The 22,343-nt window shown below is 39.9% G+C and overlaps 2 protein-coding genes and 1 long non-coding RNA gene across 5 annotated transcripts in view; 2 read left to right on the top strand and 1 right to left on the bottom strand.

The window, feature by feature from the left end:
- Positions 1-16,223, top strand: part of ITGB3 (integrin subunit beta 3) — a 64,922-nt gene extending 48,699 nt beyond the window's left edge. For 2 of the 3 annotated variants that reach the window (XM_072781332.1, XM_072781336.1), the window contains exon 15: positions 181-3,162. In XM_072781332.1, the coding sequence (XP_072637433.1) occupies positions 181-246 (66 nt within the window). In that variant the 3' untranslated portion in view covers positions 247-3,162. Of the gene's footprint in view, positions 1-180; positions 3,163-15,560 lie in introns of those variants that run through there. The other variant, XM_072781333.1, reaches the window with a different exon arrangement.
- On the bottom strand, positions 2,189-10,040 carry LOC140607049 (uncharacterized). Its single transcript, XR_012009209.1, has 3 exons — positions 9,884-10,040; positions 4,903-5,077; positions 2,189-4,260 (listed from the first exon to the last, which is right to left on the bottom strand). It is a non-coding gene; the product is annotated as an uncharacterized lncRNA (long non-coding RNA).
- Positions 16,224-19,922: 3,699 nt separating the features above from the next.
- Positions 19,923-22,343, top strand: part of EFCAB13 (EF-hand calcium binding domain 13) — a 70,978-nt gene continuing 68,557 nt past the window's right edge. The window contains 1 exon segment of the mRNA XM_072782145.1: positions 19,923-20,389. Coding sequence (XP_072638246.1) covers positions 20,160-20,389 — 230 coding nt within the window. The 5' untranslated portion in view covers positions 19,923-20,159.

The raw sequence follows: 22,343 nt of genomic DNA, 5'->3' as shown, positions 1-22,343 counted from the left end.
CTATCCCCTCCCATCTTCAGAGTGAATATGGGGGTACAATGAACATTAAGTGGTTCGTCAGTGGTATATCCCACTCAGAGAAGGGTGTCTTGTGTAAACTTTTCAGATGAAATGTAACCCTTGGAGGGTAGGGAAGAGTCAAGGAATTTGCTGTAAGACACTTCTCTGCTCTTTCCACAGGCCAACAACCCACTGTATAAAGAGGCCACATCCACTTTTACCAACATCACCTACCGGGGCACTTAACACCAAGGAGCCATCCTCAGATCACTATCAGTCTGTCCCAGAATTGTGGACATCTCTGCTGTCATGTTTACAGGGAACAGTATCTGTGGGGCGGGATTGGGGGCTGGTTGTGGGGTGGGTTGGAGGAATGGCAGCATGCGGAGGTGTGGCTCTGTGTGTGTGTGTGTGTGTGTCTGTGTGAGTGTGTTGCGTGTGGGGGAATGTGTAATTTAAAGTTTGTGGTGTGTCCCAGGTCAGCGGAACTCCTCAGCCTTTATCCACAGAATGCCTCCTTCAGGGATCTTTCCTGCTTAACCTGAGGGTGACATAGCTGAGCAGGTGTTCATTACCTCAGTGAGAAGCCAGCTCTCCTTTCCAGGCCATTTTTTCTGAAGAGAAGGGCAGGGCTGAGTCTCTCATTCCAGAGGAAGCGGCCTTGATTCTACTTTGAGTTTATGGTTCTCAGGCCTGACTCTCAGTGGCTCTGATAGCAACTGCTGGGCTTGGCAGTCTTGTGTCAGCTAGGCCTTTATCTCCTTTCCCTTCCCTCAGGCTGAAGGAGAAATCAGAGGCAAGCTGAACCATCAGAGTTGCCTGTGCCTTTTGCCATCACCTCAATCCAGTATGGTTCCCTCATAAAGGGAGTCCTTGCTAGCAATTGTGTTGGGAGTGAGGATGGTAGGGCTACTCAGGGGTCGTGCATGGCCTGGATGAATGTGCCAGGGTCCCCAGTTCATAATCATAACCCTTAAGATTTGTCTCATTGGCAGCTCCACCCTAGAAGTTCGTTTAGAAGTGCGTCACCCTTAGACCAGCATCACTTCTTTACCTTCCACTTCCACACTCTCACTGCTGTAAACATACTGGGAATTTCTTTCATGACCAAATGCTTTTCCTCCCAGGGTGAGTGCTACGATTAGAGCCCGAGGTCTGGCCCCACTCTTCAGGCCCTCCCCGCCTTGTCCAAGGCACCTCCACACACCCAACCTGGTGCTAACGTGTGCTACATTCATCCATGCGGCTGATTACATTTATCTACCTCTTGGCTGTCTTGTGAATGAATAGTTCCCATGGGTCTCTGAGTCTGATGGGAATAAGTGCCACATTTGGAATGATGGACCAGTTGTATCAGCATGTGTGGCCTATTCTCTTATGGGCTGGGCAACCTCATTTTAACTCAGTCTTTAATTTGGGAGGCTGTGACTGCAATTTTATTTTATTTTTTCATTGGGTCACCTGAAACCATGATGAGGCTTGTTTAATCTAAAGGAATATGTATATAAACACACTCGCATATACTTGTAATTTTATTTGATGGTGAGGAGGGTGAATATTAAAAAAAAAACAAAACCTACACAGACTTGGACTGGATACAAACCCTCCCACTTGGCATCATTCATAGCAAGTTGCTGCTCAGTTGCTAGGTCTGTAAGGGCTCTCTCATTCTGGAAGCCTTTGGGGATGGACCCATGGGCATGTTGGGCTCTTTCTAAGGAGATGGAATACAGGCTGTTCTTTTTTCCTAGCCATAACAGTTGCTCCGTTGGTGTTTACCTTAGTCTAACATTAACAACTATCTTCACTGCCATTCATCAAGAAAAAGGGAAGGACCTATACACAGTGGTCTGATGATCAGAGAAATCTAAGCCCTAGCCTCAGTGTTGCAGCTAAGGAATTTTTAACTTCGATTAAGGCAAGTCTCCCTGGGGCTCAATTTTCTAGTTTGAAAAATGGTAGGCTTGGACCAGCCACTCTAGAAGGTCTCTTACAGTATTGATATTCTAAGATGCTGGGACTTCCTGAGACATCAAACGTACAGTCAAGATTCTGTGAGATGTTGTTACTATTTGTTGTTATAGTTGGGAGATCTGAGAGACCTGGCTTTGACAAGCGCAGATATCATTCCATATCACCTTTCCCAATGAAAGAGCCTCATTCTATCCTCTCTTAGAACACCTTCCCCAACATTTTTTTTTATTTTCATTGATGTTTTTTTAATAATAAATTTATTTTTTATTGGTGTTCAATTTGCCAACATATAGAAAAACACCCAGTGCCCTTCCTCAACATTTGTTAGCAGTTACATCTCCTGATGTAGCACTCAAGCTCCACTTAGTTTATTATTTCCTAGTTCACTTTGCACACATTTGCATCCATGCATATGGAAGAGGCATCCGTAAGAAGTAGCTGAAATATATATTCTGTATTCATGTGTTAACATTGAGAATAAGCCTTGGAATTAGAAATGGGGCAAATGACTGAGCCTTGTCTCACCCATGGATTACCCTTTAGTGAAGGGGATGGAAGTGCAGTAGAGGGATGGTAGTACAGTAGAGGGTTGGGTCCAAGAAGTTTCAAACCTAACTATATCCTTTGGCTACTGAGACAAGAGTCTATTAGAGTAGTAGTTGGACATTTTATTTAGATAAGATGGTTTATATGAAGAAACTATATCAAAAGAGGAAGAACATATATTTATAAGATTAAAATAATCAGTAGGACTCTTGTCTGAGCTTCTGGAACGAGGCTTCTAGGTTTTAAAAGACCAATACTCTTTGTCTGTATATGGGGAGAACCTGTTCACGAGATAGCAAAGAAAAGTCAGTTTTGGCATCACATGGGGTGAACATCTAAATAGTATTTTGGCATCAGCACAGCCCCAAAAGGTTATTATTCATGCTCAGCTCCTCTGGAAATAATTTATGTTCAATCTCAGGGTCTGTGGACAGTAATGGGAAGCTCTGAACGTTCCTTACAAGTTGTCCCATAAGGAGTCAGTTCTTTACCTCTCAGATATTCTTAGACCATCCATGACTTCAAGATACTTTTCTTTGTTAAGTATTCCTGGTTGAAATGACTTAAGTGCCTTCCTGACTTCCCAGCCACCCCTCTGTTTGAGTTGTGCAACAGTGAATTAAATGTGTTTTCCAAAACGAATTGACCTAAGCCTGCCCAGTTCTTCCTGTGTTGTTCTTTCTGTTTTCTTTGGGTGAAAAGAGTAAGTGTCGTTGCCTCAAAAATGATTATTTTAGAACAAGCATGTTTCCAAATGTAACCAAATGATGACTGCTACAGGAACTGAAGTTTGCTCAGAGCCCAGAGTTTTTCTTAGACTTTAAACATTTTCAAAATAAATAGGTTATTACAGTTTCTAAGAGTTAGAGTTGTTTTGCTTTTTAATTGGGGATATTTTTTGGAACTTGTGTGATCTCAATAGAACAGACTGTCAATTCAGCCTAGGTTTTGTTTGCGGGAGGCATACATCGGTACAGTAAAGGCTTAAGGGAAGATGATTTACACTCAACTTTTATATAAGGAATTGGGTCTCAGACCGTAGGTCTCAAGGACCAGCAGCCTCTGTATCATCTGGGAAGTTGTTAGTAATATAAATGCACAGGCCACACCCCAGAACTACTAACCCAGAAAATCTGGGAGTGGGGCTCAGTGTTCTCTCTCAGTAAGCCCTCCCAGTGATTCTGTTGCATACATAAGGAGTCACATACCCATACTTCTGGCTTAATAAGTTTTCAGTAAGTCAGTTCAGTTATTAAAAGATCATGAACATAGCTTGATAGATTAAGAAAACCAAGTATCTACCCACATAACATGAAGATTTACTTTTGACCCATTTTCCAGGTTAAGTGATCAAAGGCTTCTTGGGATCACGCACAGCCACAAATTCCCATGAAAAACTAAAAGAAGTAATAGATCAAAATCAGAGGAATAAAAAAAAAAAACAAAACAACCAACAGGATCCTTGGCAGGCATCTAAGAAGACTTTTATTCACAGGGGATGGGATCAATATCTTCATTTTTAGTGTTATCATTCTATAGGATAAGACTTTAGAATTTGTAACTTTGGGCCACCTGGGTGGCTCAGTGGTTGAGTGGCTGTCTTTGGCTCAGGTTGTGATCCTAGGGTCCTGGGATCAAGTCCCGCATAAGGCTCCTTGCAGGAAGCTTGTTTCTCCCTTTGCCTGTGTTTCTGCCTCTCTTTGCCTCTCTCTGTGTCTCTCATGAATAAACAGGTAAAATCTTAAAAAAAAAAAAAGAATTTTTAACTTGACTTTGCTATTTAAAATGTATTGAGCATCAACAGTACAGGATTGAAGTACACTCAAAATCTTTGCCTTTGAATCTTGCATTCCTTATGTAACATACATTTTAAAAAACACATTACATGACATCATAAAAAAGATTATGTGAACATACACTGAGTCCTTTTATGGTGAAATTTTGTAAGACTCACTATATTTACATTATGATAACTGATGACTAAATGTCTGGATGAAAATGGAGGACTTTCTGTGAAAATGAAATGAAAAGCTACATGTCAAATCACATTGGTAATCCCCCAACTCTTGACCTCTGCAGTCTGAATTACTACTACTATAGTAGTAGCCATTCTAATGACCATTGGGACAAATTATAAGCAGATTGTCTTGGAATTATAGGGCACTCCTTTTTCACATTGATGTAAGGAAACAATAATATGCGCTTTTCAAGGAAGCCATTTAATACTTATTGAAAAATAACTTCTATTTGGTTTTGTAATTTATTTCTGGAAATGCATTTCTAATTTTTTGTAGTTTGACTAAATTATACAAGGAGGTAGTTTTAAATGCTTGTGGTTGGGGTTAACTATATTGTTAAATAAAATTTTAAAAGTCCACTTACCATCACTCCTAACATTTACTTAGCATGTGAGAAGAAAATTGTCAGGAACATGATTGTGTTCCTTACAACTGCTGTCATAGTGAGGTCTCTCCAATCTCTTGCAGAGAGGAAACATTTTCCATCAGCTGTGTATCTTCTGACAGTACATCAAAGAATGCTCACAGAATATAAGTATCTAGAAATTAACATATAGGAAGTTTAAGAGTCTTTAGGCAAAAATCTCCATAGTAAATTATTCTTTATCAGTACCCCTGAAACGAACTTTGTAAGAAAAAAATTTCACCATTCATTGTGTTTTATATAACGTATTAGTTGGTTTTTCCTGTGACTCATACACAATTGGCATGATTCTTTGGAGAGATTAGAGTGTTGGGTGTGTAAACATCATTCGGTGGCCAATGAAAATACCTCATTAAGAAAAAGGAAAAACGTTGATGGACATATGCTAGACTTTGCTTTTCCCAACCTTTATAATCACCCATTGTGACAGAGGTTGCTAATTGTGCCCCCATATCTGTTTTCACTTCTCACATATTATTAGAACTTCTAATTTTCAGTTAGACATATGGCTGCCCAGAATAAAGACTGTTTCTCAGCTTCTCTTGCAGCTAGGTGTGCCATGTCTATCTCATAGACAGTGAGATGTAAATGGAAGAGGTGCATACGACTTCCAGTAAGTGCCACTAAAGGGAAGGAGCATGCCTTTCTTCTCCCTTTCCTTTTTCAGGAAGGATGGAATGTAAAGATAATAGCTAGAATTTAAGCAGACGTTATGGATCAAGATGTGACCTAAGGAATTGTAGTAGTTTTTTTTTTTTTTTTTTTTTGCTACATAACAAAGTATCCGACAGTTTAGCAGCTTAAAACAATAAACACCATCTCACAGTTTCTGTGGCATGTCATCTGGCTTCTCCCCAAGTGAGTAATCCAACAGACAGCAAGGAGGAAGCTGTAATGTCTTTTATGACTTAATTTTAAGTTTAATAAATTATAATTTTTATTATATATTTATTTATTATTTTAAAAAGATTTTATTTATTTATTCAGAGAGAGAGAGAGAGAGAGAGAGGCAGAGTCACAGGCAGAGGGAGAAGCAGGCTCCATGCAGGGAGCCCGACGTGGGACTCGATCCTGGGTCTCCAGGATCACACCCCGGGCTACAGGCCGCTCTAAACTGCTGTGCCACCAGGGCTTCCCTATAACTTAATTTTTAAAAAAGATATATTTGTTTGAGAGAGATCAGGGGAGAGGGGCAGGAGAAAGGGGTAAAGAGAGTCTTAAGCAGACTCCAGGCAGAGGGCAGAACCCAATATGGAGCTTGATCTCATGACCCTGAGATCATAACCTAAGCTGAAACCAAGAGGCAGGCATTTAACCAACTACACCACCCAGGCACCCCTATGACTTAATTTTTGTTTTGTTTTAAAGATTTATTTGAGAGAGAGAAAGAGAGAGTATGAGCAGAGGGAAGAGCAGAAGGAGACAGAGAATCTCAAACAGACTTCCCACTGAGCATGGGAGCCAGATACAGGGCTTGGTCTCAGAGCTCTGAGATCATGACCTGATCTGAAATTGACAGTTGGACACCCAGCCGGCTGAGCCACCCAGGTGCCCCATGACTTAGTTTTGTAAATTATCACAATCCTGAAGTGTCATATCATCACTTGTGCCATACTCTATTCATTATAAGTAGCTCACTACATCTAGCCCATATTCCACATTCAAGAAGAGTGGACTAGATGCCACTTCTTGAAGAGATGAGCATTGTGGTAGATAGAATCATTGCCCAAGGTATCCATGTTCTGGTCCCTAGAACTAGTGAATATGTTACCTTGCATGGAATAAAGGATTTTGTTGATATAATTAAGAATAGAAACAGGGGAATTTAATAGATTATTTGGGTAGTCTTAATATCAGAAGAGTTTTTATAAGAGGAAGGTAAGAGGGTCAGAATGAGAGTAGGAAATGTAATGATGGGAACAGGTCGGAGTGAGGTGGCCATGAGTAAAGGAATGCAGATAGCCCCTAGAAGCTGGGAAAAGTAAGAATACATTTTCCTTTAGAGTCTTCAGGAATGCAGCCTTTATTTTTAGCTCTGCAAGACCAATTTTGGACTTCAGACCTCCAGAAATGTAAGATAGTAAATTGTTTAAGCCACTAAGCTTGTGATAATTTGTTATAGTGATAGGAATAAACTAATACACGAAAGAATTTGTGGACATATTTTAAAACTGCCACAGTCCACCCTCTGGTCACAAATTATAGTCCTCCCACATGCAAAATGCACTCATCTCTCCCAAGGCCCCAGAGTTGTATGCCATTCTAGCATTCATTCAAAGTTCAGTCTTGTCCACTACATTAGGTCCTGGGGCAGATGAAACTTTTTGGATATAGATCCTTTTTTTTTTTTTTTTTTTTTTTAGTTCCTTATATTCATCCATGTGAATATGTACCTCTCTATTTGAAGCCCTACAGAAAAAAAAGCTATATGCTTCCTTCCTACAACAACCAATGTAAAAGATAAGGTAACTGCTACAGACACTCCCATTCTAACAAGCAGAAAACAGGAGGTTCGCAGAAGCCCCCAGTCCATAGCAATTCTTAAATTCACTGGGTATAGATTCACAGTTCCATATTCAAGCCCTGGGAATAATTCTCCACGGATTTTCATTCTACTCTCTAGGCTCTTGGTTTTACCCTGTAAGTCATCTTTTTCCCATTAAAGGTAGTGTATGTTGTAAATGGTTTTCTCAACCTGCTGCCTGCTAATAGAATTGAGGGTCCAAAGGCCTTTTTCCTTTTTGTACTCTGACTCAGCCCAAGCTGGCAGTGTTTCTTTTTTTTTTTTTTAAGATTTATTTATTTATTTATGATAGACATAGAGAGAGAAAGAGAGGCAGAGACACAGGAGAAGGGAGAAGCAGGCTCCATGCCGGGAGCCCGACGTGGGACTCGATCCCTGGACTCCAGGATCGCGCCCTGGGCCAAAGGCAGGCGCTAAACCGCTGAGCCACCCAGGGATCCCCGCTGGCAGTGTTTCTGATAATACAGTAGTCTTTTTTAAAAAAAATTGTGAATCTCCTGTGAATCTTTTTGAGTTTTAGACCATGAGATAAAAGCCTTATCGATAAATATCTGTGAGCTAAATCTTTTTGTACCTTCTGCAAAAGTCTTAAGATTCTTAGAGGTCATATTATTTGAATGAGACTATCCAAGACTCATAACCTTTTCTTTTTTTAAGATTTATTTATTCATGAGAGAGAGAGAGAGAGAGAGAGAGGCAGAGACATAGGCTGAGGGAAAAGCAGGCTCCCCACAGGGAGCCCAAGGGGGGACTTGATCTGGATTCTGGGATCACGCCCTGAGCTGAAGGCAGATGCTCAACCTCTGAGCCACCCAGGCGTCCCCCAAGAGTCATAACCTTAAAATCTTTACAGAGGCTTTTGCCTGATTAAAGGGTACTTGCACTACCCCACTTAAGCCGTCGCTGCAATGAAAGGCAGTGGAGCAATAAGATAGAAGACAGTGCCTACAACTATGGTAAACAATTATCTGCTCCCCTGAGTGACTATCTCTGAACCTCCTGAATGTGAGAAATAAAATTCTATCTTGCTTAGGCCACCATTTTTAGGAATTTTCTGTTACTGGTAAAAGAATCTAATCCTAATTAATACACTCTTGGTGCTATTTTAGTGGGGAGGTGGTCTGTGAAACTAATACAGAAACTAACTCAGCAGATTCAGTACTAAAAACTACAAATGTTCAAGATTTGTGAAGCATCCACAACCTTTTGATCAACACACAGACTGAAACCATTTATAATCCTTACACATTAGAAGTTTATGCTTTATGAATAGGTGGAAAATGGGCTGAGTTCATCAATAGAGGTGACTAAACAGTGGAAGGGGGGAAAGTGAGGAAGTAGGGAGTGGTGGGTGGGGTGTTGACAGAAAAGACATGGTCTCAGAACTCAGATTCTTTACAGACTGTTTAGGGAGATAAATCAGATACATGTTAAAAGTACTAGAGAATACCTACAGAGCAAGATTTAAGATGCAAACAGGCATAGTATATATACAAACAGGCACAGTAGATCTCTGGAGGAATTAACTATTTTAGCATTTATTGAGCACACTACCTATACATTTTTGAATTATCACAATCCTGAATGAGAAAATTGATGCTTAAAGAGCCTAAGTAGTTTGCTCCACTGCATACAGTAAGTAGGATAATGACTGAATAATTGTATTCGAATAGATCTTTTTTTAAACGATTTTATTTATTTATTCATGAAAGACAGAGAGGCAGAGACATAGGCTCCCTATGGGGAGCCTGATGTGGGGCTTGCTCCCAGCTCCCTGGGATCATGACCTGAGCTGAAGGCAGACGCTCAACCACTGAGCCACCCAGGTGCCCTGAATATATCTGTCTCTGAAGCCCACGCTGTTCACCACGATGTTACCAACATAGGGCTCAGGCTGGATCAATTAATGTTAATAAATTTATCTACACATAAAGAAAACATACCTTAAATCGTGGGCTTTTGGGGGAAAATATTTGCAAAATGCTCCTTGATAGAACATTTGCAACTTTAGCAAACCTTAAAAATGATTAATTTCACTGAATTGGACTCATAAATTTTAGTGACCTCATAATCAGGGCAATTCATGAAAAATCGCTTTGAGTCTATTACCAATATCATCTGGGCTCTAGGATGCACACACACACACAAGAAGTTGATTTTCAAAGAAAAACAAAGTAAAAAAACAAGTCTCTTCCCAAAGGAAGCGTTTTGCCTCCGAAAGGCAGCCTGGAACTCATTTCAGCCAAGTAGCGGAATAAGTGGCTTTCTGCTGCTGTGCGTTATGCAGGAGCAGAGACCGCGAAGGACCGAATGTTTTAGAAGGGAGGGCGGGAAGTACTCCGAGGATGGATAGAAGATAACACTGAGAAGTAGTGAGACTGGGGTCAGACGGCTCACCAGAGAACCAGGAGAGCCTTAGGAAGCACCGGGAGTGCCGGATGGAGGGCGAAATCGAGGTGCCGTGGCGGTGGGGGGCGAGGGGAGGAAAGCCCGCACGGAACAGCCCCGCCACTCGCGCCACTCGCGTCTGGGCCGCCGAGCCCGGCTGGGGGAAGTCACAGGCCCTTGTGAGGTGGGGTGGAGCGGCGGGGCCGCAGCGCAGTCCAGTCGGCGCGGAGGCGGCGGCGAGCTGAGCCGCTCCCCGCGGCCCCGGACCCCTGCGCGGCGGCTGGAGAGCCAGCCAGGGTTCCGCACGCATCCAGCCCCGGGGCTCGGTGGGCGGAGCGTCGGCCCCAGTCAGGTGACCTGGGGGCGGGGCCTCGCCGCGCGGGAACTCGGGAAGGCGGCAGAGCCAGAGCGCCGTGCTGCGCGAGGTGCTGTGGGGCTTGAGGCGACGACCTACCTATCCGGGCGGTTTAGGGCACCCGGCCGTGAGGCGCGAGGCGGGTACACCCCCGGGAGCCCAGGAGGTCCACGGTGTGAGCCTCAGGGGACAGAGGTAGGGAGGCAAAGACTTGCTGTGAGAGGAGAAGAGGAGGCTGAGGGAAGAGTGCAGCACGGTGCGAGAGAGCACGTGGAACCGTCACGGAGATGGAGGAAGGTTCCAGAAGGGGCAGTGAGGTGATTGGGCCCAACAGTAAAGGGGCGGAGGGGTGACGGGGTTGGGTCGGACAGTGCCTCGGGAATGGTGTTGGTTCTAGAAGGGTGGAGGGCATCCCTGCGCCTTCAGCATCCGCTGACACCTGTGTTAGAGCAGTTGTCGTCTGGTGGGTAGTTTCCCTTGTTTACGTGTCCGCTGACTTTCTCCCGGAGAAGTCGAAACAAGCAGGGCCTCTTGGAATGCTGCACAGCATTCCTTGCGTGAAGTGGAAGTTCACTCAGTATTTGTTAAAGGTGGCAATTAGGGGCGATGCAGGTGCCCAGAAGAGGTGTCTGCAGGTGCTTTCACAGCCGTTTGCAGTCAGCGCAGCAAGGGAAGGGTGAGTGAGTGGGGGGGGGGGGGCGGGTTGTGAGGGAAGCCGGATGGAAGACTGGGAAGAGCGGAAAATACTGTGGTGGAGGGATGTCACCCTTCCCCCCTGGGAAGGAAGCAGTTGGGTATGTGGAGGTGGTGGTAACTCCCCAAGTGAGAAACTGCAGGGGTGAAAGCACAAGATAAACCACAGCGCACTAAAAACAAAATAAAGCTAGATTCTCCGTTTTTCTGCCTAGTGGTGCCTCTTGGTTTACTAAGAAGCCATGAATTTAGTGAAAGCTATCCCTGGAATTGGGAGTCAGGGACCAGAATTTTGCTATTTCGTGTATGCTGTGTGGGCAAATCACAATCTTTCTCTGTGTAAGTTTCCTTATATATAATTAGGGGATTAGAACAGAAAGATTTCTAAAATCATTCTAGTTCTGTTACGGCTCCTATGATTTCTTGTAACAATAGACAAGGAATCTCCCCAACTTTATTTATTTTAAAATTTATATATTTAAGTTCCAATATAGTTAACATATAGTGTTAGTTACAGGTATACAATATAGTGATTCAACAGTTCTATACATTACTCAGTGCTCATTACTATAATCCCCATCTTATGTCACCATTTGCCCCAGCCATCCTCCCCCTGGTAACCATTATTTTGTTCTCTATAGTTAAGAGTCTCTTTTTTGTTATGTCTCTTTTTTTTTTGCTGTGGTTCTTTGCTTTCTTTCTTTAATTCCACAGATGTGTGACATCATGTGGTATTTGTCTTTCTCTGAGTGACTTATTTACTTAGCATTATACTCTAGATCTGTCCATGTTGCAAATGGCAAGATTTCATTCTTTTTTTTTTAATGCCTGAGCAATATTCAATTGTATATACATATACCTTTTTATCCATTTATCTATTGATGGACACTTGGGCCACTTCCATAATTTGCTATTGTAAATGATGCTACATAGGGGTGCATGTATCTTTTTCAATTAGTGTTTTTGTGTTCTTTGGCTAAATATCCAGTAGTGCAATACTGGATCATAGGGTACTTCTACTTTTAACTTTTTAAGGAATCTGCATACTGTTTCCCACAGTAGCTGCACCATATGTGTCCACACCAACAGTGCACAAGGATTCCTTTTTGTCCATATCCTTGCCAACACTTGTTTCTTGTGTTTTGAATTTAGCCATTCTGACAGATGTCAGCTATCTCATTGTGATTTTGATTTGCATTTCCCTTATGATTAGTGATGTTGAGCATCTTTTCATGTGTCTTTTGGCCATCTGTATGTCTTCCTCCCCTATATATATCTTATAATATGTCTATTAAGTTATAAAATATATACTTAAATTATAAAATACTGAAAATTTTATACTCTGCCAAGGATTGGAAAACCCTCCAGTAATAATGATAGCTTTATCTATATAAAGACTGAATCAGTTTGATACTTTAAAAAATACTTGTCATGTGTCAGAGGGTTTTGAATTTCTTTACTTCTTTTTTATAGTTTTTGATAAATCAGAGAGTGACGACCAAGATGTAAGGGAAAATGAGAAAGGACAGTGTGTATTTGGGAGTGTGGGGGGCAGAACACAAGTATAGATGGTGGTGGATGTCTTCTCTCTCACTCTCCTAGTACCACTGGGACAAGAGCAGGGAGGAGATGACTTCTTGATTCTCATATGTGCTTCCAGACTTTTTTTCATCCCATTTGCAAAATGCTCAGTTTTGCATCTCACATTATCGGATTATCCTACCCACTATCATTCCCTATTACTTCAGTCAAATTTCAGCCCCTGGCTTTCTGCTGCTCTAACTCTACCTCTGTTGTAATGCTTGTGACTTTAGCATTCATACAGATGATCCTTCCTGTGCTCTGTTCTCTCAGTTCCTGTCCTCCTACAATCATTTAATCTGTCCTCAGTCACTTGTTCCCTATTTCTTATTCTCAATCTTGTATTACCAATAATTCCAACTCTGTTATCTTAATACAGTAGTCCTTTACCTCTTATTCTCGTTAGCACCCCCTTATTTCAATTTCCATGGTTTCACTTACCTGTGGTCAACTATGGTTCAGGAGATGATCTTCCTGACCTATATCAGAAGATCAGTAGTAGCATAACGCTATGTTACAATGCTTACCTCATTCACCTCACTTCATCTCATCACATATGCCTTTAATCATCTCACATTATCACAAGAAGGATAAGTACAGTACAATAAGATATTTTAGAGAGACCACATTCACATAACTTTTTTACAATATATTGTAATCTATTTTATTATTACTTATTGTCAATCTCTTACTGTGCCTAATTTATAAACTAAACTTTATCATAGGGATGTGTGTAGAGGTAAAACAATATATACTGGATTTGCCACTCTGTAGTTTCAGGCTTCCACTGGGGGGGTCTCAGGGTGGATCCCCCAAGGATAAGGGAGGGGAGAGTACTGTATGTTCCACTCTCCCTCCATCACAGTCCTATCTTCAGGCTCACTCTGGGCTCTAATAATCCTTGGATCCCACCAGGATCTTCAGTCTATCTTTTTTGGGTTTTTATTTTGAATGTCATTCACCCTCTCTTGTACTTATTTCCCATCCACCTACTCAGTTTGTTTCATGGTCAATAATTAAAACCACTCCTTTGGGGGTGCCTGGGTGGCTCAGTCGGTGAAGCATTGGCTTTTGGCTAAAGTCATGATCCCAGGGTCCTGGGATCGAGCCCTGAGTCAGGCCCTTTGCTCAGTGGGGAGTCTGCTTCTCCCTCTGCCTCCCCCCCTGCTTGTGCTCTCTTTCTCCCAAATAAATAAAATCTTAAAAAAAAATCCACTCCTTTGTATTCCCCGGTTCCCTTTCACATTTTCCGTTCGTTTTACTTTCTTGGCTAAATTGTAATCCTAGATTAAATCTAGATCTCTGCTTCAGTGCCAGAATTTCTGAATTGAACATAGCAAGAGAAAAAAAAAACACAACTATACTTACTGGTTTTACTTTAAATTCATGTAAATTCATGATCACTTCCTCAAGGGGCCCTGATGCTGCTCAGCAACTATATCAGGTACCCATGGGCTATTAGTTTTTCCATTTTCCTAGAGGACTGTTTTGTAACAGTATCTCTGTCCTCAAACCTCTAGTATGTCTTCTCATATCCTTATTCTTAGTTGATTATGTTGCTTCCTTTTCTACTAAGAAAACTAAAGCACTTAGGGATGCCTTGCTGGCTCAGTTGATATAACATGTGACTCTTGATCGCAGGGTCTTGAGTACAAGACCCATGTTGGGTGTAGAGCCTATTTAAATTAAAAAAAAATTAAAAAATATATATGTATTAGAAAACTAATCAGAGGATTTCCACAAGCTTCCACAACCACATCTACTCTTTATGTAATTAAGAAATTAGCATGCTACCCGAATGGCTTCTCTTAGGATTATTGGTGTCCTCCATGTTGGAAAACCTAATCAGTCATTTAGTACTCATCTTACTTGACCTAATGGCAGCACTTGTCCCAGTCGATTACCCATTCTTCTTTTTTTTTTTTTTAATAAAGATTTTATTCATTTATTCATGAGAGACACACACACACAGAGAGAGAGAGAGAGAGAGAGGGGCGGAGACACAGGCAGAAGGAGAAGCTGGCTCCATGCAGGGAGCCCGATGCGGGACTCGATCCCGGGACTCCAGGATCAGGCCTTGGGCTGAAGGCGGCGCTAAACCGCTGAGCCACCCGGGCTGCCCTCATTCTTCTTTTGAAGTACTTTTTCTCACTTGGGTTTTAGGAATCTAGACTCACCTGATTTTCCTCCTTTTACAACTATAGTGATTGTTTCAGAAAGGACTTTACATCATGTTATCTCTAAGCTCAAAACACTCCAGTGGGTTCCCATCTCAGCACACAAGCTAGGGGCCCTCTATATCCGCTTGCCTCCCTTGACTCCTCTGCTCCCCTTGTCTCCTTTCCCTTTGCCTTCTCTGCTTTAGCTTTTTGGGCCTTCCCACTCTTGCTTGAACAATGAAGCTCCTTCTTACTTCTGAGCCTTTGTACTTGGTTTTCTCTGGCTGACATGCTTTCTCCTAAGATATTCATTGGCTTTCCACTTTAATTCCTTCAGGTCTGTACTCAAAAGTCTCCCTTTCAGTAGAATCTTCCTTGGCTCCCCTGTCTATTCCCTGCATCTTTTCCCCAACACCATACTTCATATTCTTCTCCCCTACTTTACATTTTTTTTAGTATTTATCACAGAAAACATACTACATGTTTTACCTACTTATCTAGGTCTACATCTCTCTTCTGAGATGGATTCATTTTATTTTTGATGTGTTTTGAATTCCAAGAATGTTGGACATACCCCATTCAACAGTAATTAGTATAACATACCCCATTCAACAGTAATTAGTATAACATTTCAGAAATAAATGATTTTAAAGTACTATCTCTAATAGAATATTCATATTTGCAGTTAAACTTGACAGTATGAAAATGACACTGATAATTATAACTAACAATATGATATAACTAGCAATGTAATAAATAGCACATCCAATGTGACTCAGATATGAGTACAAAAACATTGTGAAAATGTGGGGAATTTCTAAAATTGGTTGGTATGTGATGTGGAAGTCTGGTTTAAAACAGGCTTTTTTTGCAGTAGTTTTTTTTTTTTTTTTGACAGGCAGTATTAAAGGGTGCTGAAGACCATGAGCGCTTGAGTTAGGCTGCTGAAGTTCAAATTCTGAGTCCACTATTTGTTGGCTATGTAATCTTGTGGAACTTGATCTAAATCTTTATTTTCCTCATCTGTAAAATAAAGGTAATGATAATTCTTTAAAAGATGTTTGTGAGGAATAAATGAAATAATTTATGTCAAAGTGTTTATTATAACGTCTGGTACACGGTAAGCATTTAATAACATCAATGATTGCTGCCATGTTAGTAGTTCTGCTTCTCTGGGTTTATTTGAATAAATAAATATAACTGGATTTTTCTGCTTTTTATGTCATTTGAGTTTGGATTTCTCTACTTCTTATACTAAAAGGTAAAGTTAAGGGACTAGATGATCTCCTGTGAATTACAATCTACTAACTGCTTTTTTCCCCCCAGCTTTCACACACATATCTGGGTTGGGGAATACCTATTTGGTTTATGCTGTGTTACAAGGATAACCTTAGGTAGGTAAATATAAGTAAGTCTCTTAAACAGTCATATGATTTTTTTCTTTTTTCTTTTTTTTGGACAGGAAATCCTTTTGTGCTATTGCTCATTCATACTTGTTCATCAAGGCTTTTGAGTCCCAAAGGGCAAAATTTACCTCTAAACTGAAAAATGGAAGCTAAGGTACTTTTATTCTGCCAGATATTTCCTCAAAGCAGTTTCTAAAGACTCCTTCCTCTTCTTTTTTAAAAAAATTAGTTTACACTAAGAATTAGTTTACATTAGCTCATATCCATAATCAGTAAGCAGATTCATAGAGCAATATAGTTACAAGATCTTGCTTAACAACTAAGGTGACTTTTGAGGTCTTTTTATGGGTATATACTGAAATATCTCATCCCAGCAACCTGTGTAGTATCAAGAGATCTGTGGTATATGATGAAATTTATTTTGGGGGGGATACGAACTGGGATAATTTTTCAGGAGAATAAAGGATTTAAACCTACATGAGAGATTGTAGATTTCATAGTTGATGATGTGGAAATCTAGCTAGAAAGTAATATGTAAGATTCAGGGAATGTTCTTATCCATTGGCTAGTATTGTGTCAAACAAAAACAAACCTGGACTTAGTAAGGAGAGACTTTATTAAAAAAGATTATTGCGAGGGAGAAAATGGACTATTTATTGAAATAGCAGGACAGGGGCTATTGTAATAGGGAGAAGGCTGTGACCAGAAGATCTGCAAGCATCTCAAGGGCTAGGCAGAAGGGCTATCTATCTATCTATCTATCTATCTATCTATCTATCTATCTATCTATCATCTATCTTATCTATCTATCTATCTATCATCTATCTATCTATTATATACAGAAGTCAACAATGGCATGAGCAGATAAATAGATCAGAGAGTGTTTTAGGGTCCTGGAAGAAGGAGAGAAGCTTAACCAAAGCTTGGTGAATAAGCATTTTGTTCTGATTGATCAGTGAGGTTAAAACAGTTTGGCTAATCATTCATGAAACAAAGAAAGGGAATTTTGATCTTGTTATAAGTAAACAAGGAGGGCATCTGTGAGTTTTATCTAAAGTATATGGGGGGTGGTTCTTTGCAGCAAGCCCTGTTCCAGAATACAAAAGGGTGAGGGGGATTCCTTTAATCTTTATTGTTTTCTGGAAGCACGGGGCTCAGGTAAAACTCAATATTGTCAACTGAGAGTTCTAACCCTTCAAATTTATGCTTTTAATGGATTTGGTGCCACCAGGTAAGATGTATCTATAGTATAATCCAAAAAAACCCACACCAATTTCAAGGCTTTTTGCTAAGTGCTTTGATGTGTGATATATATATTAACATGTTCCATATTCTTATACTTAATACTTTGTTGATTGTGCCCTCATAAACTGATGTTGAAGGTGAATTCTTAAAAATTAAAATAAATTAATGATATTAATATAGCATACCAGTTTGTCTTACTTTAGCTATATAATTTATACTTCATACATCTCTAACCATGGAGTTTCAGAGATTGTTTCCTGTTCTGTATCCTAAAGTGTCTGTCCACTATTTAACTGCTTCTCTTCATCTGGTATTTGATAAACAGGTTTTTGTGCCTCTCTATATTTTTAGATCTTCCTCTTATCTTCCTAGTTTCTATTTTGAGTCATTTTTCTCAATGTCTCTAAGAAATTTTTCATCATTCCTAATAAATATCTCATTAAGGCAGCAAATCAGATCGCTTTTTTGAAGCAAGTTGTTAAAGATGTGCCTCTGTTGTAAGACAAATGTATGCAGATCCTAAAAGTCCTTAAATTCGTTCCCTTAATTTCCATTGTATGCAGAAATAGAGGTTCTCTAAACTCCCTTAGTGATCTGCTTTATAAATTGTGTAATTGTGTAATTTGTTCAGGGATTAAAAATTAATATACCTTTGATCAACTAGATGCATTCCAGTTGCTTTAAGCAAACAGCCTAATTTCGAAAGAATATATTTCTAACTTCATTCCTCTTTTTCTAAACATGTTCATTGCTCCTAGGCTTTAGTTCCTTTTTGTTGTGTGTGTGTGTGTCTATTTAGAAGTAATATAGCTGCTGCTTTTTTTCTTTCAAAGAGAAACTTTATATTTTAGAGCAGTTTTAGAGTCACAGCAAAATTACATTCCCTGCCCCTATACCTGTGTAGCCTCCTTCACTATCAACACCCTGCACCACAGTGGTACATTTGTTACTATCAATGAACCTACACTGGCATATCACTGTAACCCAAAGTCCATAGTTTACATTGGGATTGACTCAGTGTTGTACATACTATGAATTTGGACAAATGCATAGTGACATGTTGCCCTTATTATATAGAATAGTTGCACTGCCCTGCATATCTTCTGTGCTCTGCTTATTCATCTCACCCCTCTCCCCTGCCCAATCACCACAGTCAACCACTGATTTTCTTAGTCTCCATGGTTTTGCCTTTTCAGAATGTCATATAGTTGGAATCATATGACAGCTTTTGCAAAAGAGCTTCTTTCACTTAGTAATATGCATTTAAGACAACTCCACGTCTTTTAATGTCTCAATACCTCATGTCTTTTAAAAAATATTTTATTTATTCATGAGAGACAGAGAGAGAGAGAGAGAGAGAGAGATGCAGAGATATAGGCAGAGGGAGAAGCAGGCTCCCCTGGGGACCCCAGTGTGGGGCTCAACCCCAGGACCCCCGGATCATGACCTGAGTTGAAGGCAGATGCTCAACCCCTAAGCCACCCAGGCATCCCTCAATAGCCCATTTCTTTTTAGTGCCAAGTAGTGTTCCATTTTCTGGATATACCACACTTCATTTATCCATTCATCTACTGAAGGACATTTTTTTCCAAGTTTTGGCAACTATTAATAAAGCTGCTGTTAACATCAATGTGCAGGTTTTTGTGTGCATATAGGTTTTCAACTCCTTTAGGTAAATACCAATAAGTGCAATTGTTGCAACATATGGTAAGAGTATGTTTAGTTTTGTGAGAGACTACCAAACTGTCTAAGTGGCCATGCCATTTTGCACTTCCACCAGCAATGGATGAGAGTTCCTCTTGATCCACATCCTTGCCAGCATTTGGTTTTGTCAGTATTTTGGATTTGGGCTATTCTAATAGATGTGTAGCGGTATCTTGATGTTTTAATTTGCAATTTCCTAATGACCTGAGCAATCTTTTCATGTGCTTCTTTGCTGTCTGTACATCTTCTTTGGTAAGGTGTCTATTAAGATATTTTGCCCAATGAGGGGGGCACTTGGCGGGATGAGCACTGGGTGTTATGTTATATGTTGGCAAATTGAACTCCAATAAAAAAAAAAAAGATCTTTTGCCTATTTTTTTTTTTTTGAGAGAGAACATGCACACGTGGGGGAGGGGCAGAGGGAGACACAGAGAGAGAATCCCAAGCTGGCTCCATGCTGGGCACAGAGCCCTTTGTGGGGCTCAACCTCACAACCCCAAGTTCATGACCTGAGCTGAAACCAAGAGTCGGGCACTTAACTGATTGAACCACCCAGACACCTTGATCTTTTGCCGTTTTTTAAAAAAGATTTTATTTATTCCTGAGAGATGCAGAGAGAGACATAGGTAGAGGGAGAATCAGACTCCTCGCAGGGAGCCTGATGTGGGACTCAATCCCGGGACCTGGGATCACGCCCACTGAGCCCACCCAAGTGTCCCTCTTTTGCCCATTTTTAAGTTGGGCTGTGTTTTTTCTTATTATTAAGAATTGTATATTTTTTGAATATACAAAAAAATTCAGCCCCTTATCAGATATGACTTTTGTAAATATTTACTCTCTGTGGCTCATCCTCTCATCCTCTTGAGAGTGTCTTTCACAGAACAGTTTTTAGTGTAATGAAATAAGCTTAAGATGCCTTAAGAACCAGATTCAACAGCTGTTAGATACGTTCATGAATATTGGGCATTTTATAGCTGCATAATGCACTGAAGATAGTTGGTGGTGTTTAGAATATGTACCTAATCTGTACCAATGCACTAATAATTAAATCCTTCGATAAAATTCTGTTTGGTAGCATCATTTTAGAGAAAATGCTGATCAACAATGAATGATTTGACCTAGAATGTCAAAATTTAATTTATATGTGCAAAGAGAACATAGTTGACTCTGCCTCTTGGTTGCTTCACAGGCAGAAAAACAATATGAATTTATCAGATCATGGCTGTAATTCTTTTGTAACCAACTTGACATCAAGACATATGAACAACAAGAAAGACATCAAGTTTTCTAAAACAACACAGAAGAGAATTTCACATGAAAATAGGGGTTTGAGACTAGAATCCAAAAAAATATAAGTCAAACTTTGAACTTAGTTGAATTATACTTCCGCAAGTTTGAGAAAACCAAAAATGTAGCTCATAAGTTCTCATAATGTACTAAATATAGAGGATCATGCTTTTTTGTGGCCATTTCTTCAGAGTGTAGTTTTGATTTCTAGATAGCCATTCTTTCCATTTTTTTCTCACTTCTCTCACAACCAAATAGAAGCCTATAAACCATCATAGACTTCTAGTTATAGGAGGGCAATTATCCATATGTCAGTAAGCTTGTCTTTTTTTGACAAAATAATAAATTTAAGTGTACAATGTGATGACAAATATATGTTTACATAGTGAAATGATTACCATCTTTTACTCATTTCACATATTTATCTTATTTACTTTTGGTGAGAACACTGAAGTTCTACTCTCTTAGTAAATTTCAATTTTACAATACAGTATTATCAACTATAGTCATCATGTTCCATATTAGACTCACAGACCTTATTATTTATCTTTTAACTGAAGGTCTGTACCCTTTTATTAGCCTCTCCCTATGCTTATTTCCCCTGCCTGCAGCCCCTGGAAATCACCATTCTATTCTCTGTTTCTATGAATTTGGCTTTCTTTAGATTCCACATATAAGTGAGATCATCCAGTATTTGCCTTTGTCTATTTGACTTATTTTATTTCACATAGTGCTCTCACGGTACATCCATGTTGTCACAAATGGCAGGATTTCATTCTTTCTTGTGACTAAATAGTATTCCTGTGTGTGTGTGTGTGTGTGTGTGTGTGTGTGTGTGAGAGAGAGAGAGAGAGAGAGAGAGACAGATTGAGATCACATCCTTAACCATTTATCTGTTGATAGACATTTAGATTGTTTCCATATCTTGGCTATTATAATGCTGCAGTGAACACAGAAGTGAAGATATTTCTTTGAGATCCTGTTTTCATTGCCTTTGAATATATATACCCAGAAGTGGAATTGCTGGATCATATGGTAGTTACATTTTAATTTTTTGAGGAAACTCCAAAGTTTTCCGTAGTTGCTACACCAATTTATGTTCCCACCAGCAGTGCACAAGAACTTCCTTTTCTCCACATTCTTGCCAATACTCGTTTCTTCTTGAAAATAGCCATTCTAACAGCTGTGAGGTGATATCTCATTGTGGTTTTGATTTGCATTTCCTTGATGATGAGGGATGTTGAGCACCTTTTTCATGTATCTGTTGGCCATTTGTATATCTTTTTTGGAAAAGTGTCTATTCAAGTCCTTTTTAAATTGGATTTTTTTTAAATAAAGATTTTATTTATTCATGAGAGACACAGAGACAGAGGCAGAGACATAGGCAGAAGGAGAAATAAGCACCCTGCAAGGAGCCTGATGTGGGACTCGATCCCAGGACTCTTGGATCACACCCTGAGCCAAAAAGCAGACTCTCAACCATGGAGCCAGCGCCCCAGTTGGATTATTTGTTTATTTCCTATTAAGTTGCATGAGTTCCTTGTATACTTTGACTATCAATTTGTCAGATATATGGTTTTGCAAATATTTTCTCCCATTCCGTAGTTTATGTTTTCATTTTGCTGATGGTTTCCTTTGCTGTGCAGAAACTTTTCAGTTTGATGTAGTCCCACTTGTTCATTTTTGCTTTTGTTGACTTTGCTTTTGGTATCAAATCTGAAAAGTTACTGTCAACACCAATGTCAAAGAGCTTATTGCTTATGTTCTAGAAGTGTTACTCTTTTTTTCTTAAGATTGCTTTGGCTCTTTGAGGTCTTCTGTGGTTCTATACAAAGTTTAGGAATATTTGTTCTATTTCTGTGAAAAATGCCACTGGAATTTGGATAGGAATTGCATTGTATCCATAGATCACTTTGGATAGTACGGTATTTAAACAATATTAATTCTTCTAATCCACAAATAAAGAATGTCTGGCCATTTATCTTCAGTTTTTTTAAAAAATTAATGTTTTATGGTTTTCAGAGTTAAAACTGAAAACT

Source organism: Canis lupus, chromosome 16 (assembly GCF_048164855.1).
Source record: "Canis lupus baileyi chromosome 16, mCanLup2.hap1, whole genome shotgun sequence".
NCBI lineage: Eukaryota > Metazoa > Chordata > Mammalia > Carnivora > Canidae > Canis > Canis lupus.
Note: the sequence above shows the minus strand (reverse complement) of the source record. Positions and strands in the feature narration are given on the sequence as shown.